This window comes from Pseudopodoces humilis, chromosome 10 (genome assembly GCF_049639895.1).
Source record: "Pseudopodoces humilis isolate 2021_Gansu_Grassland_sample_001 chromosome 10, ASM4963989v1, whole genome shotgun sequence".
Lineage (NCBI taxonomy): Eukaryota > Metazoa > Chordata > Aves > Passeriformes > Paridae > Pseudopodoces > Pseudopodoces humilis.
In genome coordinates, this window is record NC_142209.1 from 12,906,058 (window position 1) to 12,929,717 (window position 23,660).

At 36.4% G+C, this 23,660-nt stretch overlaps 2 protein-coding genes across 7 annotated transcripts; both read left to right on the forward strand.

The window, feature by feature from the left end:
• The first annotated feature begins 103 nt into the window (after positions 1-103).
• Positions 104-12,764, forward strand: DBT (dihydrolipoamide branched chain transacylase E2). 3 transcript variants are annotated; one of them, XM_005520945.3, is made up of 11 exons: positions 104-213; positions 4,254-4,377; positions 4,550-4,625; positions 5,439-5,620; positions 5,969-6,096; positions 6,830-7,073; positions 7,849-8,015; positions 8,662-8,739; positions 9,800-9,991; positions 10,153-10,224; positions 11,078-12,764. In XM_005520945.3, the coding sequence occupies exons 1-11, from the start codon at positions 163-165 to the stop codon at positions 11,243-11,245; spliced, it is 1,482 nt and encodes a 493-aa protein (XP_005521002.1). In that variant the 5' UTR covers positions 104-162; the 3' UTR covers positions 11,246-12,764. The 3 variants fall into 3 exon arrangements, with proteins under 3 accessions (XP_005521002.1, XP_014106418.1, XP_087916579.1); XM_088060453.1 differs by lacking the exon at positions 104-213 and adding an exon at positions 3,217-3,278; XM_014250943.2 differs by lacking the exon at positions 8,662-8,739.
• Positions 12,765-13,877: 1,113 nt separating this feature from the next.
• LRRC39 (leucine rich repeat containing 39) lies at positions 13,878-23,628 on the forward strand. 4 transcript variants are annotated; one of them, XM_005521258.3, is made up of 9 exons: positions 13,878-14,013; positions 16,195-16,343; positions 16,922-17,027; positions 18,421-18,577; positions 19,125-19,261; positions 20,708-20,853; positions 21,234-21,386; positions 22,432-22,571; positions 23,548-23,628. In XM_005521258.3, the coding sequence occupies exons 2-9, from the start codon at positions 16,219-16,221 to the stop codon at positions 23,601-23,603; spliced, it is 1,020 nt and encodes a 339-aa protein (XP_005521315.2). In that variant the 5' UTR covers positions 13,878-14,013; positions 16,195-16,218; the 3' UTR covers positions 23,604-23,628. The 4 variants fall into 4 exon arrangements, with proteins under 4 accessions (XP_005521315.2, XP_087916302.1, XP_014106388.2 ...); XM_088060176.1 differs by having other exon boundaries at positions 13,882-14,013; positions 16,157-16,343; XM_014250913.2 differs by having other exon boundaries at positions 13,882-14,013; positions 16,181-16,343.
• The last annotated feature ends 32 nt before the right edge of the window (positions 23,629-23,660 follow it).

The window sequence follows — 23,660 nt, forward strand, 5'->3', positions numbered from 1 at the left end:
CAGGGGACGCTCTCCCGGTCCGTACCGTGGGCGTGCGTGGGCCCGAGCGCCGCCCGCGCTGCCCGGGCCCGAGCGCCGCCCGCTCCTGGTTGGCTGTGGCGGCGCGGCCTCCGCCGGTTGGCTGAGCCGGGGGTGTGTGCAGGGCCGCTCTGCCCGGGCAAGATGGCGGCCGTGACCGCGCTGAGGAGCAGCTGCCGAGCCGCGGGGCGCCTGGTAAGGGCAGCGGGAGCCCCGCTGGCGGCGGCGCTCCCGGCCAGCCGGGGTGGGAGGAATAACGCGCGGCATCCCCGAGCCCTTGTCCTCGGTTCCTGCCGTCCGGCGGGCACACAGCGAGCACCGCGCCTCTGCAGCTCGCGGAGCTGCCGCCTCGGCAGTGGCCGGGGGCGGGCGGCGCCTCAGCTCCCTGCCCGCCGTGCGCTGCCCGTGCTCCGCGCAGGTGACCGAGCTCCCGGCCGTGCCGGGACCGCCCGCCCCGCGCTGCACAGGGACCCCCAGAACTAGCACCCTCCGCCCCGCGCAGCCCCCGGACTGCCCTGACCTTGCCCGTGGTCCCTGTGAGAGAAACGTGTGCCTTTCTGTAATAAGCCAGTGACACGTCCTCTTCTGCTATTTCTAAGTCATCCCATTATTGCTTTGCCTGTACGTTGCTGTGCCATCAACGCTTCTCCGCCCATGCATCACCTCTCTTAGCATACAGCGTCTGCACGGGGACCGTGTGGCTACACGTACACAAAAGGGAAACGGATTTCTTTGGATTCCAGGAGCCTTGATGCTTGAAAAGCAGTTGAGATACCTTACTATAAGAAGTGAATGTACTTGGTTGCCTTTCTGGAATACTTACAATTTCGTGAATGCGGACCTAGTCCATGCTTTCTTCTGTCTTCTTGTATTATAGTCTTCTTGCTGTTGTGAAGAGCATTGCTTTATTATTTTATTACCCCTACATTGTGGGATGTCAGAGAAGAAATAACTTTTGAACTTTAGGAAACAAAATTAAGGATCAGTTCCAGTTTCTAGTATTTTTTTTTAATAACTCATAAAGTATAAAGATGAGGAATTTATAAATGATACTTTTGTAATCCAATTTTCAGCTAGTAACTTTTTTAATAATTTTGCTAATTAAGAGCATTGAAAATAGCACTTTCTTTTAAGTTGTATTTCTAACCATCTACTCTTAAATGCAGAGGGAGAGTCTGGTAAGATGAAAACACTCATCTATGTGCATGCTAAACTGTAGAATTGGCTGGTTTATAGTGTGTATTTCCTGCAAGCACATTTTGAATCTGAGCCAGGGGGCTTTTGTGTTACGTGGTAGGGAAATTGCAGTTACCTGGATACTGGGACATGTGGCGGGTATTTAGATGACAGATGACATCAGATTAAAACATGTTACCAGGGATGTTGCTTTAGTATTAAGTATAGTATATCAGTAACTATATCCTTGGAAATACAGAATATGTATGCAAAACACATCCAGTGTGAGGAAATGTTTATTAAAATGACTCCATGGAACAGAAGTCAAGAGAGTTCAGCAGGGCAGTATCCTTTAATGCACAATCATTGCATGTGAGCATGAGCTGCTCAATTTGACTTGGAAATTTAGTGTTAATCCATGAGGTAATCAGTTCTCTGGAAGCTGCTTAAAAATATTTTGGTCTGAGGCCAGAATACATTTTCAGGATCAGTGGTAGTTTAGAAAGCCGGAGTTGTCTTGTTTTTAAGGAAACAACCAAAGTTAAACCAGAGGGCCAAGGCAGTTCTCCCTGAGTGCACTCAGCTCCCCTCCTGGCTCGGGTCAGAGCATGGCTCTGTCAGCCAGGCTCAGTCCCAGCCTCAGTCCCAGAGAGGGACTTGAGTGGGCCCTTGGTTCCTTTTTGCCAGAGTCACACTGCACATCAGAGACTTGCACAGGAAAGATGTTACCTTGATGTGACATTATTGCCTTTAAGTTGCTGTTTAGTGTAATAGTAGCCACATTAACAAACTCATTACTAGCAGTTATGTTTGGGGTTTACTGATTGATTTTTCCAGACATCAAAATATGTAGATGGGTATGCTATGGATATTAGAGCTAATTTTGTCTTTTAGGTGCCATTTTTATTTCCTTGTTTGGCATAACACCAGTATTACAGTGATTAAATGCTGAATTTGTAAGCACAGTCTTTTTGTTTAATGGATTTTTTTCCTTGCTAGTAAGGAACACTGCTCTGTGAAGAGATTGTGTCCTGCATTATTACTTTAACATACTAGAACAGCAACCTTTTAGTAGAGAATGTGCAAAATTGAAAACTAGAGAGAGTTCCTTTTTAAAAATGCAGTAGTTTTGAATTATTCCTACAGATATAATATGAAACAGCATGGTCACTCTTCAATAACAACACCAGTCTCTTTTTTTGGCAGTGACATTACTAATTCACTACCTGCATTGGTAACCAAAGGTTAAAAACACATGGAAATCATTGTGAAACTTCACATTTAGAAATAGTTCAGTGTGCTCCTTGTGCTCCTTGTGATCATCTTCACAGGTAAATACTGAATGTTTTTCATTTAGGGTCGTGTAAAGAGAAAAGAGGGTTTTTGCAAGTTTGTGACAAAAAGGTCTAGTTGAACATTTTTTTCAGTAACATTTTAATGTAAACATGTTACCTTCAACTGGGAAGAAACCCAGAATTAAAGTAGGAGAAAATAGGATTGTGAAGATGTACATTAGTTTTGTAATTTAATGAGAACTTTAAATGTATTCCTAAAATACAAATTTTCATAACTGGAAATCGCCATGCTATCTGATTGTTGAATATGGAAAGTTATTTGGAGGACAAATGAAAATATTTTCTATTTGCTTGTTATAGGAATTAGGAAAATGCTCATTCTAGATCAGTAGGTACCATATTAGTGGCAGGCAGTGAAAGGTAACTCGAATGATGTAACTTTGTTGTATCCATTTTGATAGATTGTATTGTATAAAAGGTTTGTTCCTTAAAGAAAGGGGATATTAAATATAACTTGCAGTACTAGGATAAATAATACAGAAAATTAGTACACTGTCAGTTTAGAATTGTGTGGCCCTGAATAATGTACTTTTTAAAAAGTGGACTGTGATAGCAAATAGTTGAACACCGTGGGGTGTGGGGAGGGAAACAAGAAGTTTCATATGCTCTGTAATTACTGAAAGGATTTTTTAAACAAGAAGTTAAAATGAACTTTCCCATGCAGGTGTGCTGTTTTCTGGCTCCTCTAAGAAGATAATTTCTAAATTTTACAGTTTTGAGCTACTTGAGGTACATTGTAGCACCTGAATTTTTTTCGTATCTCTAAATTAGTTAGAGATAGTATCTACAAAGAAACTGTTATTTTTATAAATTTTACAGCACTCTTAAGAAAACATAACACAAGAATTAAATTTATTATTAAATTTAATAAATTTTAATGAATAAGAACGTGTCTGAACTAACTTGTGTTGAGATTAATAAAATACCTGTTTATGTCAATGCAAGCACTACCAGCTTTGCTTTTGATCACAATCATGACTGATTACAAGAAGCTTTAAAGCATAAAGAATCTTTCAGAAAATTCTGTAGACACTTTAAAGTTGATTTCTGGATAAATGAAATTGTAACCATTAAAGAAAACCATCTCATGGCCAGTTCTTACAAAATATCATTGAAGCTGTTTTGAGATGATGCTTACTTGAAGACAATTGCCTCCTATATAGGAACAAAAATGAAAGGGCAACTCTCTGGGCCCTCTGGTGTGAATTTCCTTTCTGATCAGTACTTCTGATCAACTTCTGATCAGAATAAGAACTAATGAAGACAATATATGCTGGTTTTCCCTGCAGTCTAGGGAAGACTTCTAGCATTCATCCTGGATAGGAATACTTCAGATGTCTGATGTAGTTGATAGTATGTGTGCTTTTTGTGTGCCTGTCCTGATTAAGCTAATTCCTGAGGGAAACAGTAGCAATGAATCACTCACCAAATCCTGTCATGATATTTGTTAATTGGTTATGTCACTGTGGCTTTGATCTCCCTGTGTGTTGTGTTAGTGAAAGAAGTTAAAGAACTAGCAAAGCTTTTGCTAATGTAAAGGTTATTTTATATTCAAGAATGTATTCAGTGTAATTGTGTTTCCATAAGAACTTCTCTTATATAGACTAGAATGAAACTATTTTAGTATGAGTGTTACATCAGGAGCATTAAATGAGTACTATATCCTCAGTCCATTGTATTAACCCTTGAGACTTTTCTCCCCAGGTTTGCATTCATCGCGTTAGATCGTGCAGCAGCATTCGCTTTATAAAATCAAAATATGTGTGCGTGTTTGACAAATCTGCCCTCAAGTTTAGTCATCAACAGCGATTATTCAGAACATCTGCTGGTAATCTTTTTCATAATAAAATAATTTCTTTTATTTTACTATTTTATGAGTATTATGTTAGAGGTTTGCATATGGCTGGTGTGTAGACTATTTCTGATACATTCAGACTTTTCTGTTTGGTAGCTTGTATTTCATATTAAACATGCTGTATTTTTTTATTCTCTGTTTCAAGTTTCATGTGGCCAAATTGTCCAGTTTAAGCTTTCTGACATTGGAGAAGGAATTACAGAGGTGACTGTAAAAGAATGGTAAGCTCTGCTTTCCTGGAAATACACTAAGAAATCAGCAGGTAGTTTAGCTGCTTTAGCTGTATGATCAATGAATTATCTGAGAATATTTTTTGGGTTACTAGTGAAGTTTTTCAGGTTTCATTTTGCACATTTTAAAACCTTGTACATACTGAGATTTACATTGTGCTTGTTTTCAGTCTGATAGATTTGTGAGTGAAAAAAAGTGGAAGGAATGGGATGAACCTGTGTTTAGGCTTTTCCTTCAGTGATTAATGTTTTTTGAGTTCAGGAGGCCTGTCTTTTGTTATGTTTACTTAGACTGAGCTTTAGAAACAAATGACTAGTCTAGAGAATCCACATAATTTTATCTTATACCCTTTCTCTATTGCTTTTAGTAAAATATTTGAACTTTTAAATTGTTTGTAAAAAGCCAGTGATGAATGGATTAAACAAAATCAAAGTGTACAGTGAAAGAAGGCAGTGTTGAAAGGCCTTGTTCTTTGTACAAATACCTCTTCTTTGTATATTGACAAGTTGAAACTAGGAACTAACAGATTAAGCTGGGCTCATTCTTATTCTTAAATGCTTCCTAATCTGAGAGGAAAACTCTGCTTTACTAAAATAAATGTAATATGTGTGTAATGATATTCATAATAATTTTGTCTTTTCACTTAACAAAGAGTTCTGTGGCAGGCAGAAAGGCATGTAGCAAACGTATCCAGTATGTAGAATTTGTCTTCTCATCTGGAATGCACTTCCATGTTGTGGGATGTATACTACTGAACTTACCAAAGGAACACAGAGAACGGGTTTTTCTGTCTTTCCTCCCAGGTACATAAAGGAAGGTGACAGTGTGTCTCAGTTTGACAGCATCTGTGAGGTACAGAGTGATAAAGCCTCTGTTACTATCACCAGTCGTTACGATGGAGTCATCAGAAAACTCCATTACAGCATTGATGATATTGCTTTTGTTGGAAAACCACTAGTGGACATTGAAATCGATGCTTCAAAAGGTATTGTAAGCCATTTTTTTCTCATGCATATTTTATGTTTGTTGTCATAAAACAATCAGTGACAGAGAAGCTTACTTTTTCCTCCTAAAAATCTCCAGAGCTTTTTTTCCCCTTTATAAAGTCAAGAAATATGAGTAGAGAAATTTGTGATATTCATTAGTGTTTAAAATCTCCCTGACATTTCCTCTTGAATATTTAGCTTAAGCAGCAGCCTTTAGCCAGCTGTGTTCCCATCCACATTAGCTCAAAGTAAATCATAAAAACTTCAGCTGTCACAGAATGGTTGAGGTTGGAATTTAACAAATGCTTATAATGTAGTAAAGTTAACTATTTTCTTTTTGTTTGCAGGTGTTTCCCCGGAAGAAGATGTTGTTGAAACACCTCCTATGTCTCATGAAGAGCACACTCACCAAGAGATAAAAGGTCACAAAACATTAGCAACCCCTGCAGTTCGTCGCCTGGCCATGGAGAACAATGTAGGTTTGCTGAATAAGGTCCAGTTTACCCAGCTTTTATATGACAGTTTAACAGACTAGAAAAACACTTGTTTTAAAATACATTTTAAATGTGTGAAACTGTTGTAAAAATTAAGAGGATTGTGCTTTCTGATGATTATGGTGGATAGAAAAAGAATGACTGGGCTTAAAACACAGCTAGGAGGCTTTAGGCTGATGACTGAGAAAACCTTTATAAAATTCTTATAAAAATAAGAAACTGTCAGAGGAGATTTCTGAGAATCTCAATAGAGAAAGTAGGAGAGAAAAATAAAAATAAAAAAACACACCTTGTTTTGCTGTTTGGATTTGTATTAGAGTAGATGATATACTAGGTGATGTTTTACATGCCTTTCTAATGCCTCTTTTCCTTTATATGAATATTCCATTGGTTTTGAAAGGTCATGGTGCATTTTTAGGAGAGAATTAAGTGAAAAATAGCTTTTCTTAAATTAATATTTCACTATTGATCCTGTGAGGTAATTAGGAGGTTAATAGTATTCATAGTTCCTCCTTGAAATATGCAGTCAAATACCTAGTGGGACTTTTGGATGATTTGAACTGTGCTGAATACCTAATAAATTATAGAAAGGAAAAGAAAACTGCAAATACATTGGGTCAGAAATAGGAATAATTTTTAACCATAGCTCTCAATATAAGATACTTTTATGTTACAGTAAAACCGAAGTGTCACAGCTTGTTATGTACTTTTCAGATCAAATTGAGTGAAGTTGTTGGAACAGGGAAGGATAACAGAATTCTTAAAGAAGATATACTCAATTACTTGGCCAAACAAACAGGAGCTATTTTGCCTCCATCACCAAAGGCTGAAATTGTCCCACCTGTGCGGAAAGCAGAGGCTGTGCCAGCTGCTCCAAAGGACAAAACACGTAAAATCCCTGTACCTGTTTCCAGACCCATTGCATTTTCAGGAAAAGATAAAACTGAACCTGTAACAGGTAAATCATGAAATATAAAGTCTTGAGACCATGGTCACAGTAGACTACCAGTAACTGTTGCTCTGTGAACAGCTGATTCCTTTTGATGGGAGTGTGTTTCATGTTATTCTTATGCAAGTGAGTATTTAGGAAAACATTATCTGTAAGAAACATCTCTGCTGAAATTATTTTATGAAATATTTGTTCATGTTTTGGTTGGATGGAGTTGGGCTGCAAATTGCACTTGCTCATTTTTCAGGTGTATGTTGAAACAGGTAGGAAATCTAAACATGGATTTGTCATAGTAGGAATCGTTATGCAATTAGTGGCAAAGTGCAGTGAATTAAAGGGTTTATCATGCCTAATAATAGAATACTGCACTATTATGTGAGTAGCATTCACACTTGTTCTGGAGAACAGTGCCATAAAAGACACTAAGGTAACAAAAAATCACATTAAAAGGGGAAGATGAAAGTTTTTTGTTTGCCTTTCAAGCTCTGTTTTTCTGGAAAGGCTGGGAAGCATAATGCAGATTATCATATTTTGATCTCAAATACATACATATATAGGAGAGAGATGCAGTAATATAATCTGAAGTATTACAGACATCAAAATTGAGTTCTATGAGCTGAATAACTCAATAAGTGTTCTTTACCCTGTTCTTCTTTGGTTATGGTTTGGCTTTGGTTTAATTTTTTAAATTTGTGTAATTTGGTTAATGGAAACAGATGAAATTTCACCACAGCTTCACAGAAGCTCATTTTGTTGGTTTAAGAAGACAGTGAATGTTTTCCAGGTTTTCAGAAGGCCATGGTAAAGACTATGAGTGCAGCCCTGAAGATTCCCCACTTTGGTTATTCTGATGAGATTGATTTGACTCAACTTGTTCAGCTACGAGAAGAGTTGAAACCTCTAGCTGAAATCCGTGGAGTTAAGCTTTCCTTTATGCCTTTCTTCATAAAGGTAAGGCATGCAGCAGAGCTCTATATGGAGTACTTACACAGGTTTTGCCAAAATGTGTTCAGTGATTATTGTAAGCTTGGAGCACCTGTCATCTGAGTTATGGCAGATCATAGGAAAGCTTTCAACTATTTTTTGGTTTATTGAGCCACTTATCAATTTACAGTTGGAATTGCGGCTAGAGTTATGTAATATCATTGAAATTTTCTGTAATAGTAATGGGAAAGGTGCCTTTAGCATCATTCAATATGGAGGTAAGCATCACCAGGTATTTGAATCGCACAAAACAAGTTTTTGAAATTGTCAGTATTTTTTGAACTCCTTTAAAATGAACCATTATGAAATGCATCATTATTGCTGTTGATGTTAATATTATAATCTTTGTATTGCTAATGAATTCCTTAGGTCACTCACTGTTGTCCCTTTGATTGTTCAGAAGAGCAGGCAGTTGCACTCATGCACAGTGAATATACAGCTTAGTCTGAAACTTTGGGTAATGCTATTGCACTCCAGTAAAAGAGTGCTTCCTAAACACTCATTACATATTGTTATTAATCTAAATTTTCTCCTACCATTACTTCTTTTCTATGGATCTCTCTGCTTATAAAATATAAAAATCTATTTTGTTTTCTTTTGTTATATTTAACAGGCAGCCTCTCTGGGGTTGCTGCAGTATCCCATTCTTAATGCTTCTTTGGATGAGAACTGTCAAAATGTCACATATAAGGTTTGTAAACTATGGATAAACGTTGAAAGCAGAAAGTGTAAAGTAATGTCTAACGGGCTTTTCAGAATGTCTGAGCTAATTGTAACAACCAAGAATTATGGTGTTGTGCAGGAAAATAATTTGTGTGTTCAGATTCTGAGACCTAGATTTGATTTATTGTTGGTCTTATTTCAGTAGTTTGTTAGATAAGAGTCACTTTTTTATTCAGACTTTCCTCAAAAATGCATATTAATATATTCATTTCCTATTTTTCATCTGAATATGGGCCAAGCTTTTAAAATGAGTACATTTCAAACCTAATACAACAATTTTTAAGTAACGGCACGGTGGTTCAACTGTTCCAATACTCAAACCTTATATGTTAAAGTTTATTCTTGATAAAGGTTATATAAATTTTATAAAAGCTGTTGGATTGATACTTCTGAGAAGCAAGTATCTATTTTCTTACCTGATGTGTACTTGCTCCTTCCAGTACAAACTTTTTTTTGTGCTGTTTTATAAATATCTCTCAGAATCCTTATATTCCTTCCAAAAAATGAAAAGCAGGTGATCTCAGTGATGTGGTTGGTAGCTAAGTTCATCTCTAATAGAAATGGAACATGGAGTCTTCCTTTGTTGCAGAGAAACTGTATAGCTCACGACTGAAAAGTTTGTGGTGTTTTTGGATGACTATGCACACACCAAATTTCTTATTTTTTTCTTTTTTTTCTTCTTTTTTTTTAGTTGTAGTGCTCTCTTTAAAATCTGAAATTTATATTTTGTTACACATACGATCATCCTAAAGTGCAATGTTTTCAGTGTGAAGTTGATTCCAGGACTTTGTATTCTCTGAAGGTGAAATTTTCAATGTCAATTTACAGTTTGCAGATGTGAGGCTAATTTAAAGAAAAATGACATCCTTTTCTCCCCTTAAAGTTGTATGCAGGAGTTTCTAACTAAATACAGCACTTTCCAGGTTAAAAAGATAAATAAGGAAAATGTGATTGAAGTGGCTTTTTATGTAAAATACATTTTATGTTGACAGCTTATATTAATGTCTGGTTAATGACACTTGTTGCAGGCTTCACACAACATTGGAGTTGCAATGGACACAGAGCAAGGTTTAATTGTCCCTAACGTGAAAAATGTTCAAGTCTGCAGTGTGTTTGACATTGCTGTGGAATTAAATCGCCTCCAGTCCTTGGGCTCTGCAGGCCAGCTGGGAACAAGTGACCTCACTGGGGGAACATTCACCCTTTCAAATATTGGCACAGTAAGTACAGGGAAAATGGGAGCTGCTTCTGAAATCTGCTTCTGAAATGCAAACTTTACTGAAGTTTAATATGTGAAGAACAAAATCTGTAGCAATTAATTTAAGAGGCAATCTGTTTAAAATAAGCTGTTGAATAATATCCCCACTTTTTTCTTTTCTAGATTGGTGGCACTTATGCCAAACCAGTTATACTACCTCCTGAAGTAGCTATTGGAGCACTTGGAAAGATACAGGTATATTAACTTTACCTCAAGTGATGAGAGTGTTAGCTAAGGTCATCTGTAATGCAAATTGAACATGGAGTCTGCCTTTGTTGCAGAGAAGATGCATAGCTCGTGACTGAAAAGGCTGTGATGTTTTTAGATGACTGTGCACACACCAAATCTTTAATTAGACGTCTCTTACACCATAAGTTCATATTTATTTTCCAGAATCCTGTTCTATTTCACTCACATCCATGTTTAGCCTTCTGGTTAATAAGAAACAATGTAAATACAGTTTTACAAGTTTTGCAACGTGGCAATAGCAATTTTACTATCAGCAGGGAGGAAACTTGAGAAGTATTCTGAAAATGAAGTTTAATTTCATGAGCCAGGTAGCTGAATCTATATAGAATTTTGAATGTGTAGGCAGTTTTATATTTTCTGAATCTCAGGCTTTAATTCTTTAATATAGATATTTGAGCTCAATGCTGAAAATGAAATTAGTATTAACTGAAATTCTATGTTCTTCCTCTGAGCATTTCTTTTCAGAGATGCTTTAAGGAAACTGCCACTTTGAGAACTAAAAGTGCAATAAACTATTCAGGAAGAAACTTTTGAGTCAGGAAAGGCTTTTACTACTTCAGTATTTCCATGATGGTGGAAGCAGGATATGACTGTTTATTATGCAGGCTTGCAATATATTCTAATCCACAGCACAAACAGTAATGGAAAGGTCTTGGTTTTTAGCATGGTGCTACTGCTGTCTGTCTAATTCAGCAAAATGCTTTAATTCAGATCAACAAATTCGCAAGAAAAAAAAAAATGCAGATTTTCTAATGAAAGTATTTAATAATTCTGGTTTTGTCCTTCCTCTGGTTTTTAGGTTCTTCCTCGGTTTAATGGCAAAGGTGAAGTATTTAAAGCACAAATAATGAATGTGAGTTGGTCAGCTGATCATCGCATCATTGATGGAGCTACAATGGCCCGGTTTTCTAACTTGTGGAAATCTTACTTGGAGAACCCTGCTTCGATGCTGCTGGACCTTAAATAAAGGAAACCATGGCTAGAATATGCCTTTAAGCTCTGTGGATTAGACTGAATAGTTATAAAAGCTGTCTCTGCTAACATGTGCCCTTTGCTACGTGCATTATATAATAATGTTATGTGGTTGGAAGTTCTCAACAGCTGAGATCAGTCTCAATTAGTTGTTACTTCTTTCATTTAGTATTGCTGTAATTTCCTCTACAGCAGACTGTCAAACTGAATAGGTCACAGCTTCTGAATATGGTGGTGGAATGTCTTTATTTTGCCTTTTACAATAAGAATGATTGTCAGGCTGGTATGACTGAGTGCCACTGCTCTACACCTGCAGTATTTATAGTCTGAAGGAAAATTTTGGAGGGGAATACTCACAGTTCTTCCATTTTGGACACGTAAATTTATTTTAACAAAGAATATCTGAATTCCTTAAAGGGATTGTGCAAAAATCATATACAAATAAAATGCCTTTAATGCTTCTGCTGTAAGATGTCCAGAGAGCTTTTTGTTGTTTAACTGAGTAAACCTCTTAAGTCTTTTGCTAGTCCACTTTTTCTGGCAATTACTTGCACAGGTACTCTTTATCAAATTATAAACAAAGAGGCCATATTTATTCAAATGCTTACTGACAACATTGATTGATAACTATCAAGGCCTTAATACTCTCTAGAATATCCTGTATTTTTAAAGGCTGGAAGTAGTTTCAGCCCTTAATGCTTTCCAGTTGTTTTTGATTCTTATAGAAAGCATCTGCCTGTTAAAACCAAATGAGAAAGAAAGAGAAAAAATAAAAAAGAAGGGTCTTGTTTTATTATTCTGCCATTGGGTAAGCCTGACAGTAAGCTGATCATGATCTAAAAGCTTGCATTCTGTTGTTGATATTCAGATACTAGAATCTGATAGATTAATCAGATTCAACGAAGAATGAATATTTTAAAATACTGTGAGATAAAGACTTCTTAAACTCAGATACAAGGCACATAATGAATCAGTTCAAGTTAATGTCTTTAGAACAGAAAACTTATGTGGCTTTAAGGTAAACTAAACAGATCATGAGAATTGCACTGCTGATTTAATGGGAGATATGAAGAAAACCGTTGTATATAAATACCTTCTAAACACATAAGTTTCACACAGACATGAGAAAAGACATTTACATAGCCTTAAAAAATGAATTTGTAACGCACAAAATGGACATTTTCTCCTTTTTTTAGATATATCAAAAGCAGGAGCATTCTTCAAAATTGTAGACCAAAGTTGTCTATTGCATTTAGCCATGAAGATGTGAGACAGGCTACCAGAGGTAGAATCCCTGCTATCCATAATGCTGAAACTGAGTAAGAGGAAAGCTGGTAACGTACGAAGGGGAGTGTGGTGCATCCATGTAAGGTGCTATTAATATTTCTATTGTGGTATAAGGGTCTTTTATACAAAGGTCATTTCTTGCAAAGTTTGACTAATATATCATGCTTATCACCTATTTCATTTTTATCAGATTTATTTATTCCTAATAAAAAATATAAAGACACAAAGTATTGTTTTTATTTGTGAATTTTATACAGGCAATCCTGTACAGGTGACTGAAACTCTTTCTTCATGCCTTAAAGAACATACTGTACTCAAGGCTACCAAAAGAGCACAGCCTAATGTCTACTTTCCTACAAGTATATTGTTGGTAAGGGCTCAGTCTAAAGGCTAAGGATGTTTTTTGATTTAATGACCACTGAGGAAATAGAAATATATGAAAGAAAGTAATAAAATTACTTTGAAATACTTAAGACAGAATAGGAGAAGATTAAGACAAAAGGAAAAGATAGAAAGCTAAAGTACTTAGTGTCTTTTAAAGTAGGTATTGGTACTCATGTATTTAGTTGTTTGTGGACTGGAGAGGGTTGGGGTTTTTTTGTTATAAAGTTCTGTGTGGTAGAGTTATAACCAAATTAATGATACGTTTAAAATTTCATCTTCACATTTTATACTCCAGTGCAATTGGTTAGAACTATCCAATTTTATGGCTTCTGCCTCAAATAGTGACTTGTGATAATTGTTTCTCTCTTCCCATTTGATTGAAGAAAAAGATTCCGACAGACTTGTTCTCTTTTTATCCTCCCAAAGGGCTATTTGAAGAAATAGAATGTTAAATATGTTTCATGATTGGAACCATGAAAAGGGGTGAGTAATAACCCCTCTGCACATCTTGGTAAAGATTGCTTTTCTGTCTGGACTTTGATAATTTGCAGTAAAATTCTTCAGCAAGAGAATTATTCAGCATGGGCAAAAGTAATGAGTAAAATACCTACTGATGTAATACCTCTTCTAGTCTGTTTGGTCAAAGTTGCTGTTTAATAGCACTTTGAAGCTCAGTTACTTTGCAGAGAAACATTACTAAAGAAAGCAATTATTTTTAATTCAATACTGACCTTTTTGTTTCTAATTGTCATTTTTAATGTAAAACAAATTTATTGTGTAGCATAACAAGCATTCCTTTGTTCTTCTTGTTCACAATTTCTGTTAATGGGAGTCCAGTTTAGGGTCCATTCACACTCAGCAAATTGGGAAGATTTAACAGTGGTAAATACTTGGGGGGGTTGCAAAAGTGCCTCATGTGATGCCTTCTATTCTCAGCATAGGTTAAAATTAGAACTAGACTGACATTGCATTGGAGTCTGAGTGAGAGTTTTAAATGGCTTTGGTAATGCAGACAAGATTCAAAATTTCTCTCTGCTCTTGTCCAGAAAGCAATGAGTCACAGAAAATCCTTGAAAACACCAAATAATTGAGGTAAGTTGTTGTTAAACTCTTTCTGATGCTTGGAGGTGCAGTTGTTGGGAGATATGATTACTTGAGAGTGAATTTGTAGTTGTTTTAGAGCCATGCTTGGGAATTCACTTCTGAATTGTTGGCTGTGATGGCAAGATTATTTTGGTTGTTATTTTCTTGACAAATAATAAGATCTAAGAAGAAGACCTTTTTGATGGATTATATAACTGTAATGAAATCATCCTGAAAGTAGTCATATACTTAGATCCTTTGATATTTCATGGTTCTAAGGCAGTACTTGTTGAATAATATGCAGAAGAGAGTTGCCCAGAGTAAGCTTTACTAGAAATAAAAATTAGTTTGACTATATAGTATGACACTGGGTTTGGTAGTACAACTATTAACAAATGTCTCTTTTATGCACAATTTATATAAAAAAGATTTCTAGTTTTCTACCTAAAACAGCTTGTAGTTCAAAAAATGTCTCTAAACAACAAGAAATGATAGATTAGTTAATCACTTGGTCTCAATAGAAATTTAATCTTGAAAATATCAGACAATTTGAACTGTAACCACTGACAGGAGCAAAAAACCTCATGCATACCTAGCATTACTGTTGCATATTGGGGATGGGGATTGGGAAGGGTAGGTACTCTGATGACCACTGAAAGAGAAGCTAATCCTTCAAACTAGTAAATGTGATCACATTTATGTGGGGGAGGGGAAAAGTATACAGTCCTCTCTTTACAGGAAAAAAATCCAATCTCTCTCTAGGAATCCAAAGGCCAGACTGCACTGTGCCACACTGGGGTTGCCATTTGTGTCACTTGTCGAATCCTACCATTTTTCCTTAACAAACAGACAACACATAAGAATCATAAATATTAATATATTAGACCAGATTCTTTTTTATTCAAGCTTTATAATTCGATTTTGTACTGTCTTTACAACAGGAGGCAATCCTGACATTTTGTATTTTATTTGCCTACACTTTTAACTTGATTTCAGTATAAACAGACTTTACAAATTAGTATGTTATCAAAAGACATAGTAAACATAAAATAGAATGATTGATAGTTTGAACACAAAAATGGTCACTAAGCAATTGTGGCTTATCCAAGCCACACTAAATTATAATAGAAAAAATATGAAAAAAAAAATTGGTTCTAAAAGACAGACCTGCAGCAATTACTGTAGGGAAATATATGTATGAAAAGACATAAAATTCCTCTTCTATTGTTACCTATCCTCTTGTTTGGAAGAAACTAATTTTTTTAGTTTGAAACAGACATAGGCTGTTTTTCTTACTTGCCACTACAAGTATCAGTGAAAAGTTAGAAAGGGAGCATTCAGATCATCAGTGTTCAGAGTACACTGCTGCTGGCATGAAGTTTAGCCCTGCAAGCTTCTCTGAATATCAGTATTTTAGCTCCAGTAATGGCAATAAGAATATTAGAGGGATGCACTGATTAAGATGAGTGAGTATCCTATTTTGCTGCTCTTCAGGACAATATGTATTCATCATCTCATTAAAGAATAGATAATTTCAAATTTTTAGACTGAAATTAATTTTAGATGTGAATTCTGACACTAAATAGGGATACACAAACATTCAAAGAGAAATCAGAAGGATTTAAATGCATTTTCCCAAAGGTAATGCATTACTAACTATAAAATACATTGTAATGAGTTAAGCTATGAAGAAAATGAATGCACCTAAAGTATACTAATTAATTTCCAGGAATACTTCAGTGTTTGTAAAGTGCAAAACTCCCTTAGTGACAAGTATTTATATCAGGTAGGTGCCAGAATGCAGCTATCCGAATTGAACTGCCTTAGATTGCAGGTAACAGCTTCATTTCTTCCTGGGATGGGAATGAATGCTCAAGTCTGCATTTAATAGTTATGGTCAATACTTAGCCTGCCTTTGGAAGGAGCTGAGAGAAGCAGTTGGTCAATGAATAAGAATGCAGAGACTGCAAAAGTACCATTTCTTATTTTAATAAAATTTAACTAGGTGCAATTATCTCTTTTTATAAAGAGAAAGCAGTTGATAAAATCCTGTCAGTTCTTTACATTAACTAATTTAATAACATAATGAAGTGAGTACTGAAGTATTTTAGTTTCCACATCACTGTCCCCATCTGGTAACCTGTACATGAAGTGGTGCATTGAGCCTAAAATTCAGTCAGATTCCTGCAGGCAAATCTGAACATGTAAAGGACCATGGCTGAAACTGCAGTTTGCCTGGGAACATTCAGTGCTGTGAAGACACTCTGGGAAGTGAGAATACACAAGATAAATGAAGAATTACAGAAAGAAAAGGAATTCAGGCAGAGGTCTGCAGGAAGGTAGGTAAATTGTAGCTCTTTAAGTATTTGAAAAGCTAAACCATATGTTACATTTCTGAAGACTGTAATAATTCTTGTTTAGGTCCCCTTTGGAAATCAAGCTAAAAGAAGCTGATTGACCTATTTTCTTGAACTTATATGTGGTGGAATGGAACACTTTCATTTTAGGAGACTGCTTCAAAATGTGATTTGGAACATAATTCCACATGATACTGTATTCTGTGGCCCTGCTGTAACATGTTGAATGTAAATTATATCCTCCTTCTGAATGTAAATTTGAAGAACTGTAAAATAGAATTCCTATAAATTACCTCAGCCAAACATTAAGGGCTTCTCTCCCTAGAAGTATAGTATATAATATCTAGTATATAGCTATAGTGTAACTACTATAGCTATAACTATATTATATTATATACTATAATAGTATCATATAATAGTATATTATATGATAGTATATTAACATCCAGATATAATTAATGTTATTTGGCAATAAGGAAATTTTTCCAGAAAATAGATAGGATAGGAATTATTGACTGTATTCATTGTGGCACCACTGGCAGATCTTCTTTCCCTTGTAGGCTACTTCTTGTCTGGGAGGAGAGAGCTGCTTTAGCAAAGCTCAAAGAAAAAGTTATTAATGAAGGTGGAAGAGCAATTTTAAGGATAGAGGAAGAAGAATGGAAGGTAGTGTTGATAGGAATAAATGTTGCTTGTGTTGAATGACTGATGCATTAGAAAACTGCTATTTACAACTTTACACTTACAGTGGTACTATTTTTGTTCTATTAACTACTCACTGTGCTTTGCTAACAGTGAATTGGGACACACTGTTGTGAGTGTAAAAGCAAGCTGGGTGTTTTTTAGTCCTGAATATTAAGCATTACTCTGCAAAAACAAAACCTAAAAGACTTTTCTGCATTAGAAATTATTTACACTGTAAAGTATGATTTTCATTATGTAAATTCTCATTTAACATTCACACACCAGAACTAATGAAATGCATCAAGATGAAAACCCTCTGTGTTTGTGTGCATAAAGGTATTTATTACTGTTTGTTGTCTCCTAAGAGTGAAAATGAGACATATATTCCCAGAACACTATTATTGTTGTTTTTCATGCACAGGGGTAATCTGCTGTTAATGCTGGCAGAGGGAAGGCCAGCAGTGCTCTGAGCCATGCAGAAATGCACAGACCAGCTCCTAGAAAGTGACGAGTATTAGTTCATGTTGAGGCCGGTGAGAACATGACAACCAGGCCCAGCCATACTCCAGTGGTCTGCAGGGCAGTGATCCTGGTTCAGAATGCTGCATATAGACATTGTAGTTTTGTTATCCTTCAGCTCTTCTGTTCTCAGCTGCTCACTGTTTATTGACAGAATAGGAAATAGAATTTAGATGCCTCTTTATTTATCTGTTAAAAGAGGAAGGGAAAGGGAAAGGGAAAGGGAAAGGGAAAGGGAAAGGGAAAGGGAAAGGGAAAGGGAAAGGGAAAGGGAAAGGGAAAGGGAAAGGGAAAGGGAAAGGGAAAGGGAAAGGGAAAGTCAAGCCTGAAGCCTGTCAATGACAGTAGTGCAGCTATCTAAATCCTAGGAGCCATAAGTGGCCAGTTTAAATCTGTGATCGGAATGACAACCCACACTGGTGTTCACTTCAGGATCACGGAATATGCTGAATTCATTAAGTTGAACTCTTTGCTTTGCACAGCACCATCTTCAAGAGTCACACCATGTGCCTGAGAGTGTTGTCCAAACACTTCTTGAACTCTGTCAGGCTGGTTCTGTGACCACTGCCCCTGGGGAGCCTTTTCCAGTGCCCAACCACCCTCTGGTGGAAGAACTTTTACCTAATATATTGATGTATGTATGTAAATGTAAACCTTTTCCTAATATGTATGATATTAAAATCTTATCAGTTATGGTTGCTATTTCTAGCATATTTTAGAAAACAGTTATCAGGATTCATTTTGTAACCTACATGTTAGCTTAAAAAAAGGACAGACTGTTAGTGTTTCAAATAAAACTTCTGTCTCAGCCTGTATTCTAAACTGAATTCTTTCTGGTTTGTGTTTCTTATTGTAGACATTACCTTCATGCTTATTGAAACTAATCCATCTCCAGGAATGGCAGCTTCACAGAACTAGTTTGCAGAAAATTCCTCAATTTATTGGAAGATTTCACAGCCTTGTTGTTCTGGATCTATCCCGGAACTCAATTGAAAGTGTACCTAAAGAAATTGGTGAGCCGTGCTTTCTTTTAAGCTGCTTTTCTAAGAAAATTGGTCTCTCACAAATATACCATTTTTGTGCCCTTTGCCTGTCTAACAATCCCATTGATAGTAAGAAAACAGATGATTTAAATCTGACAGTGAGATAGCAATCTCCAAACTGTAGATTCCCTACAAACTAAGAATGGGGCTGGATGGAAGAGACATATCTCTATGAAAGCTCCCCATGACCAAAAAAAGGACCTGTTTGCACAGCAGGGACTAGACATCAAAATGCAGCTAGAAAAGTGATACTGAAAACCAGACTTCATGCTCTGAGTCCACAGCATGAGTAGCCTAGTCATAATTTTTTGGTTTTGGGTTTTTCCTTGAAGCACTCAACTAGAGTGTAGTCCTGTACTAAAGAGTCCTGAAGTGCTATTAGTTGCAGTTCAGTGATTTATTTTTGTTTTGTGAGAGAACAGAGCATTTATATAACAGTAAAAGGATAAGCCAAAACAAATAAAATTGTGCCTCAAATAGAATAAACATGAACATTTCTCATTTGTGCTCTCTGCAGGCCAGCTGACCAGTCTCCAAGAGCTGCTTCTCAGTTACAACAGAATAAAATCTGTTCCTAAGGAAATAAGTAACTGCATCAGTCTGGAAAGATTGGAACTGGCTGTCAACAGAAGCATCTGTGATCTTCCTCCTCAGGTTTTGACAGTGTTTAGTTTTGTTTAATGCATATTTTGAATTTATCCAAAGCCAGTTATTATTACTCATTGCATTTCTGTTTTCAGATTTGCTGTGATGCTGTGATTTCACAGTAATCCACAGAAACACTGATGTGAACAACCTTTCTATGACTTGTCAAACTGAAGCCATATGAGAAGCACATACCTGAGTAACTGATGGAGCCAGTCTTTGTTTCAGCCAGTTAAATGATTTGGCAGTGCACAGAGTGCAGCGAAACACTCCATATCAATTTGTTTAGACTGGTTAACGTCACTGATTTACCCCACTAAGAATCTGATGCCTTAGCACAGAGAAGTTCCCTTTTGCAGTTGAGAGTACAAATTCATACCGTATGCCAGGACACAGCTGTAAGCATCTTTACCAGAACAGCTAGATCTGAAAAGGGGTGGTGTGATTTATACAACTGCCTGTGCAGAGGTGAAAAATTGTTGTTCTCAAATGTCAAAATCAATTATGAAAGAATGAAAATAATTACTCACCTACTATTGAACTTTAATTGGAATAGACTGAAATGTGAGAGACCTACATATGTAACTATGTTTCTTAGACAGAGATGACAAGTATGCAACAGTATTTACTTGTTTTAATTGATTTTAAAAAATCAGTCATGGCAATAGTTGACAGCAATCAGTACCTTGCAAAATTGAGTGAGTCCAAACAGCAATAGCCAACATAGAATCTTCAAATGGAAATACACACTATTAACCAAAATCCACAATTTACAAAATCTATGTGGATACAGGTTGCAGGGTGTAATGTAGAAAATCCAGAGTTCTGTCTTATAGAGACTGCAGCATTGTGAGCACTGGGAAGCTTTAGTTATGTACACTTGAGTGGCATTCAGTCTTTAGATGGTTGCACCAGATCTGCTATAAAATGTCTTTGTATCACTTGAACATTGCAAAAGCACCTGAAGGCATGATTCACCAAAGGACTTAGGTGCTGTGATACTATGTTGCATTTTCAAAATGTCTTGCCCCAAATTAGACATTGCAGCATGGAAGGTATTACAATTCACTGCAAAACACAGTCCGTGCAATTTGATACATAAAAATCTAAATGTTTTACAAATGAAAAATGGCATATTGCATGCAGTATGAAATACTAAGGACAGTGCTGTCTTTAAAATTCTTTTTCTTAAGACTTGGTGCATATCTGCATTGTAGACAGAAGTTAGGGCACTAGCTGCTGGCTGGGAGGTAAAGTTCTGCTGCCTTGCCAGTTCCCAACCTACCTACCTTCCAGGCAAAATTGTTATTGTTAGGTACTATCAGCTATGGGAACTCAAAACCATTCTGTTTACTGGCTCCAAAATGTGTTGTAATGTGTCTCAGCATTATTAGATTACTGCAGTACTGCTGCAACAGCTACACAAAGTTGCATTACATCTCCCCTTCTTTTCAGCTCAGCGACTTAAAGAAGTTGTCACACATAGATTTATGCATGAATCAGTTTACTGCCATCCCTTCAGCTCTCCTCAACATGCCCAATCTAGAATGGTTAGATATGGGGGGAAACAAACTCCAGCAGCTTCCTGATGCAATTGACAGGTAAATATAGCTCAAAGCTCATCTTAGTGCAATTCCATTACATTGAAATTCTAATTAATAAATACTACTTCAAAAGGTAATTGTTAATGTTATATTAACCTCACTCTGAAGTCAAGATTTTATCAGCCCTAATGTGATGTTTTGGGTAAGATTGAATAATCCTTTCAACTAACAATAAATTCTGTATCAACTGTGAGGTTAAGTATTTGTTGTCAATGACATTTTTCAACAGAGAGTAGGTGATTATGTTGGATATGGGGTTTCCTTTGAGACTTGTTGTATTATATGTGTTTTATGTGGCTGAAAAGTTATTTTATAGTAATGTCTGGTAAGATTAATTTGCTAAATCTTGATTTATTGCACAAATACCTGTTTTTCAGAATGGAAAACCTCCACACTTTATGGCTCCAAAGGAATGAAATAAACTATTTGCCAGAAACCATTGGTAATATGAAAAATCTTAGTACTCTTGTTCTTAGCAACAACAAACTTAAGAATATTCCAGCTTGTATGAAAGACTTGACAAATCTGAGGTAAGAAAAAGCACCAGAAATATAAATGAAAATACTAGAAAATATTTTTAAAGCCTCCCTTGAGTTGTGTGTCACAGAGTGATAACAAGGAAGAGGAAAAGGCGTTACCTCAGTTGTACAGATGGACACAATAAATCAGCATAACTACACAGATTCACAACAATTAAGGATCTGGTCAAGCAAGCTTTGTGTAGTGAAACTTAGCTAAAGAAGTAAATTATGATAGCTACAGTCTCACATAAAAAAGTAGATTATAATACATTTTCTCATATCATACCCTCCCCTATATTTGCCCTTTTTAAACATTCTCTAAAGGCAAGAACTTGCAGAAAAATGTGGCAGGCATAAAAATGACAAGTAGAAATTTGCTATTGAGAAATCAATCATTCAGAATTAAACAAAAATTATTAGGTTTAAGGACATGGATAAAACTCTCATGTACTTGATATGAAAAATAAAAAATGTAAATTCTTAATTGGTAGAACTTGAACTACTCCTTAGTATACTGTGACAGAAACTTTACTATTAGCATTTTCATTTGGCTTACTGGATGCTGGCCATTTTAGAGAAAGAATGCTAGTCTGCATAAACCATGCCTAACACAAAAAGACAATTCCTGTTCTCAGCTCTTTTGGAAGCACCTCCTTAACTAGATACAAGCACAGGCCCAAGGATGGCCCAGGAATAGTGACAGGACTGGCTCCTGCCTTGCAAAGCTGGGAGGAGCCACTTGAACTGTTCTCATCCACTCACCTATTTGTGAAAGTTCAACACATTTGACAGTGGGGTCAGAAACTGAAGACAAAATGATGAGGACCACAATGTTTTTTCCCACCACAACCAGCTACTATTGTAAAGTATCTTCTTAGCTTAGTTTACTTAATACTGCTGATAGAGAGGTGAGTTTAGTATAACAAGAACTTAATTTGCTTTTGCTTACAATAGTGTTTGAAACTAGGTTTCTCAATCTTAATTCAGTTTCAAAAGAATTATTTTCTCTGGACAAAACTTACTGCAGGAGTAACCTTTTCTGGTGAATTCCTAGATTTGTCAACTTCAGAGACAACCCACTGGAGCTAGAGGTAACACTCCCTCCGTGTGAGAACACAGATGAGGAGGAGCAACAGGAAATGTTTGGCATTGACTTCATGCACATGTATATCCAGGAGTCACTCAAGAAAACAGGCATGGCTTTTTTAATCAATCCTTATCTCTCCACAATTCAGTGAGGAAGAGAGGGATAAATTGGATAAATAAAATCTGGGATATGTATAGAAATGAAATGTGAATAACCTTCTTAATAAATGAGTAATGTTTTCCAAAAAATCTGTAAACAGGCTTTTACTGAGGGCAGGGGCACTTTCAACAGGAGTTGGCACAGTAAGGTCTCCACACGTTTGTGTGGAGCAGATTCTGGTAGGAACACACTGGAACCATGGAGCACTGTAATAGTGTCTACTATTACATGTCTACACCATGGATAACTAGAAGCTGATGACTGTCTTTTAATTCATGTCCTTTAATTCATGAAGCTCAACTTCTCCTATTTTTGGATGTTGTCCAGATGGTACATCCAGAAGAAGATTAAGGGACAAAAGCTAGGTTCCCACCATACATCTTTTAGCAATGAACTATCAACACCAGATGTTTCTCACAACTTGCTTTTCCTGACATAGAGTCACTTAAACAAAATGCCCAGTTTCACCCCATTTCTAAAACAAGACAAAAATTTGCTGTTCATTGTCTCCAGAATAACAGTTTTAATGTTGCAGTAAGAGACCCAAATAAGCACTTTTGAACAGATGCTCAGTTGGCAGCTATTACTTGCAGAGAGCACTTCACTGCAGACATAAAATGTTCTCTCTGATCTTCATTCTGTGTTTTATGAAGGCTTAAAAAAATGAGTGAAATGCTCTTGAGTTAGAACACTAAGCCAGCTTTTTTCTTATCAATATTTCATGCATGAAACCAAATTAGCAAAAATATACCAAGATGACACTTTAGACATAAGTTTTTTTTCTGAATAGATTCCCTAGCACTATAGGCTGATGAAAGTACTTAGGCCTACTAAATATTTTAAGAGGAAATACAAAGCTATTCTGAACTTCAAAGTGAAAATAAAGTATGTCAACTTTTCTTATTTTAATGTATTGTCTTTCAGGAAATGTGGAAAGTTGTACTTCTGGTTCTCCTCCTGTCATGAATCCTACTGAATAAAGAATGTAACTGTGAATGAAAAAAATATCAAGTACACTTCTTCACAGCAAAGAGGCT

Excerpts from the sequence above, each read along its gene's own strand:
- LRRC39 (XM_005521258.3), top strand. The coding sequence starts at position 16,219 with ATGGCTGAAACTGCAGTTTGCCTGGGAACATTCAGTGCTGTGAAGACA. Across the intron at positions 19,262-20,707 it reads TCTGTGATCTTCCTCCTCAG|CTCAGCGACTTAAAGAAGTT; the intron begins GTTTTGACAGTG and ends CCTTCTTTTCAG. Across the intron at positions 21,387-22,431 it reads AAAGACTTGACAAATCTGAG|ATTTGTCAACTTCAGAGACA; the intron begins GTAAGAAAAAGC and ends GTGAATTCCTAG.
- DBT (XM_005520945.3), top strand. The coding sequence starts at position 163 with ATGGCGGCCGTGACCGCGCTGAGGAGCAGCTGCCGAGCCGCGGGGCGC. Across the intron at positions 4,378-4,549 it reads ATTATTCAGAACATCTGCTG|TTTCATGTGGCCAAATTGTC; the intron begins GTAATCTTTTTC and ends CTCTGTTTCAAG. Across the intron at positions 4,626-5,438 it reads GAGGTGACTGTAAAAGAATG|GTACATAAAGGAAGGTGACA; the intron begins GTAAGCTCTGCT and ends CTTTCCTCCCAG.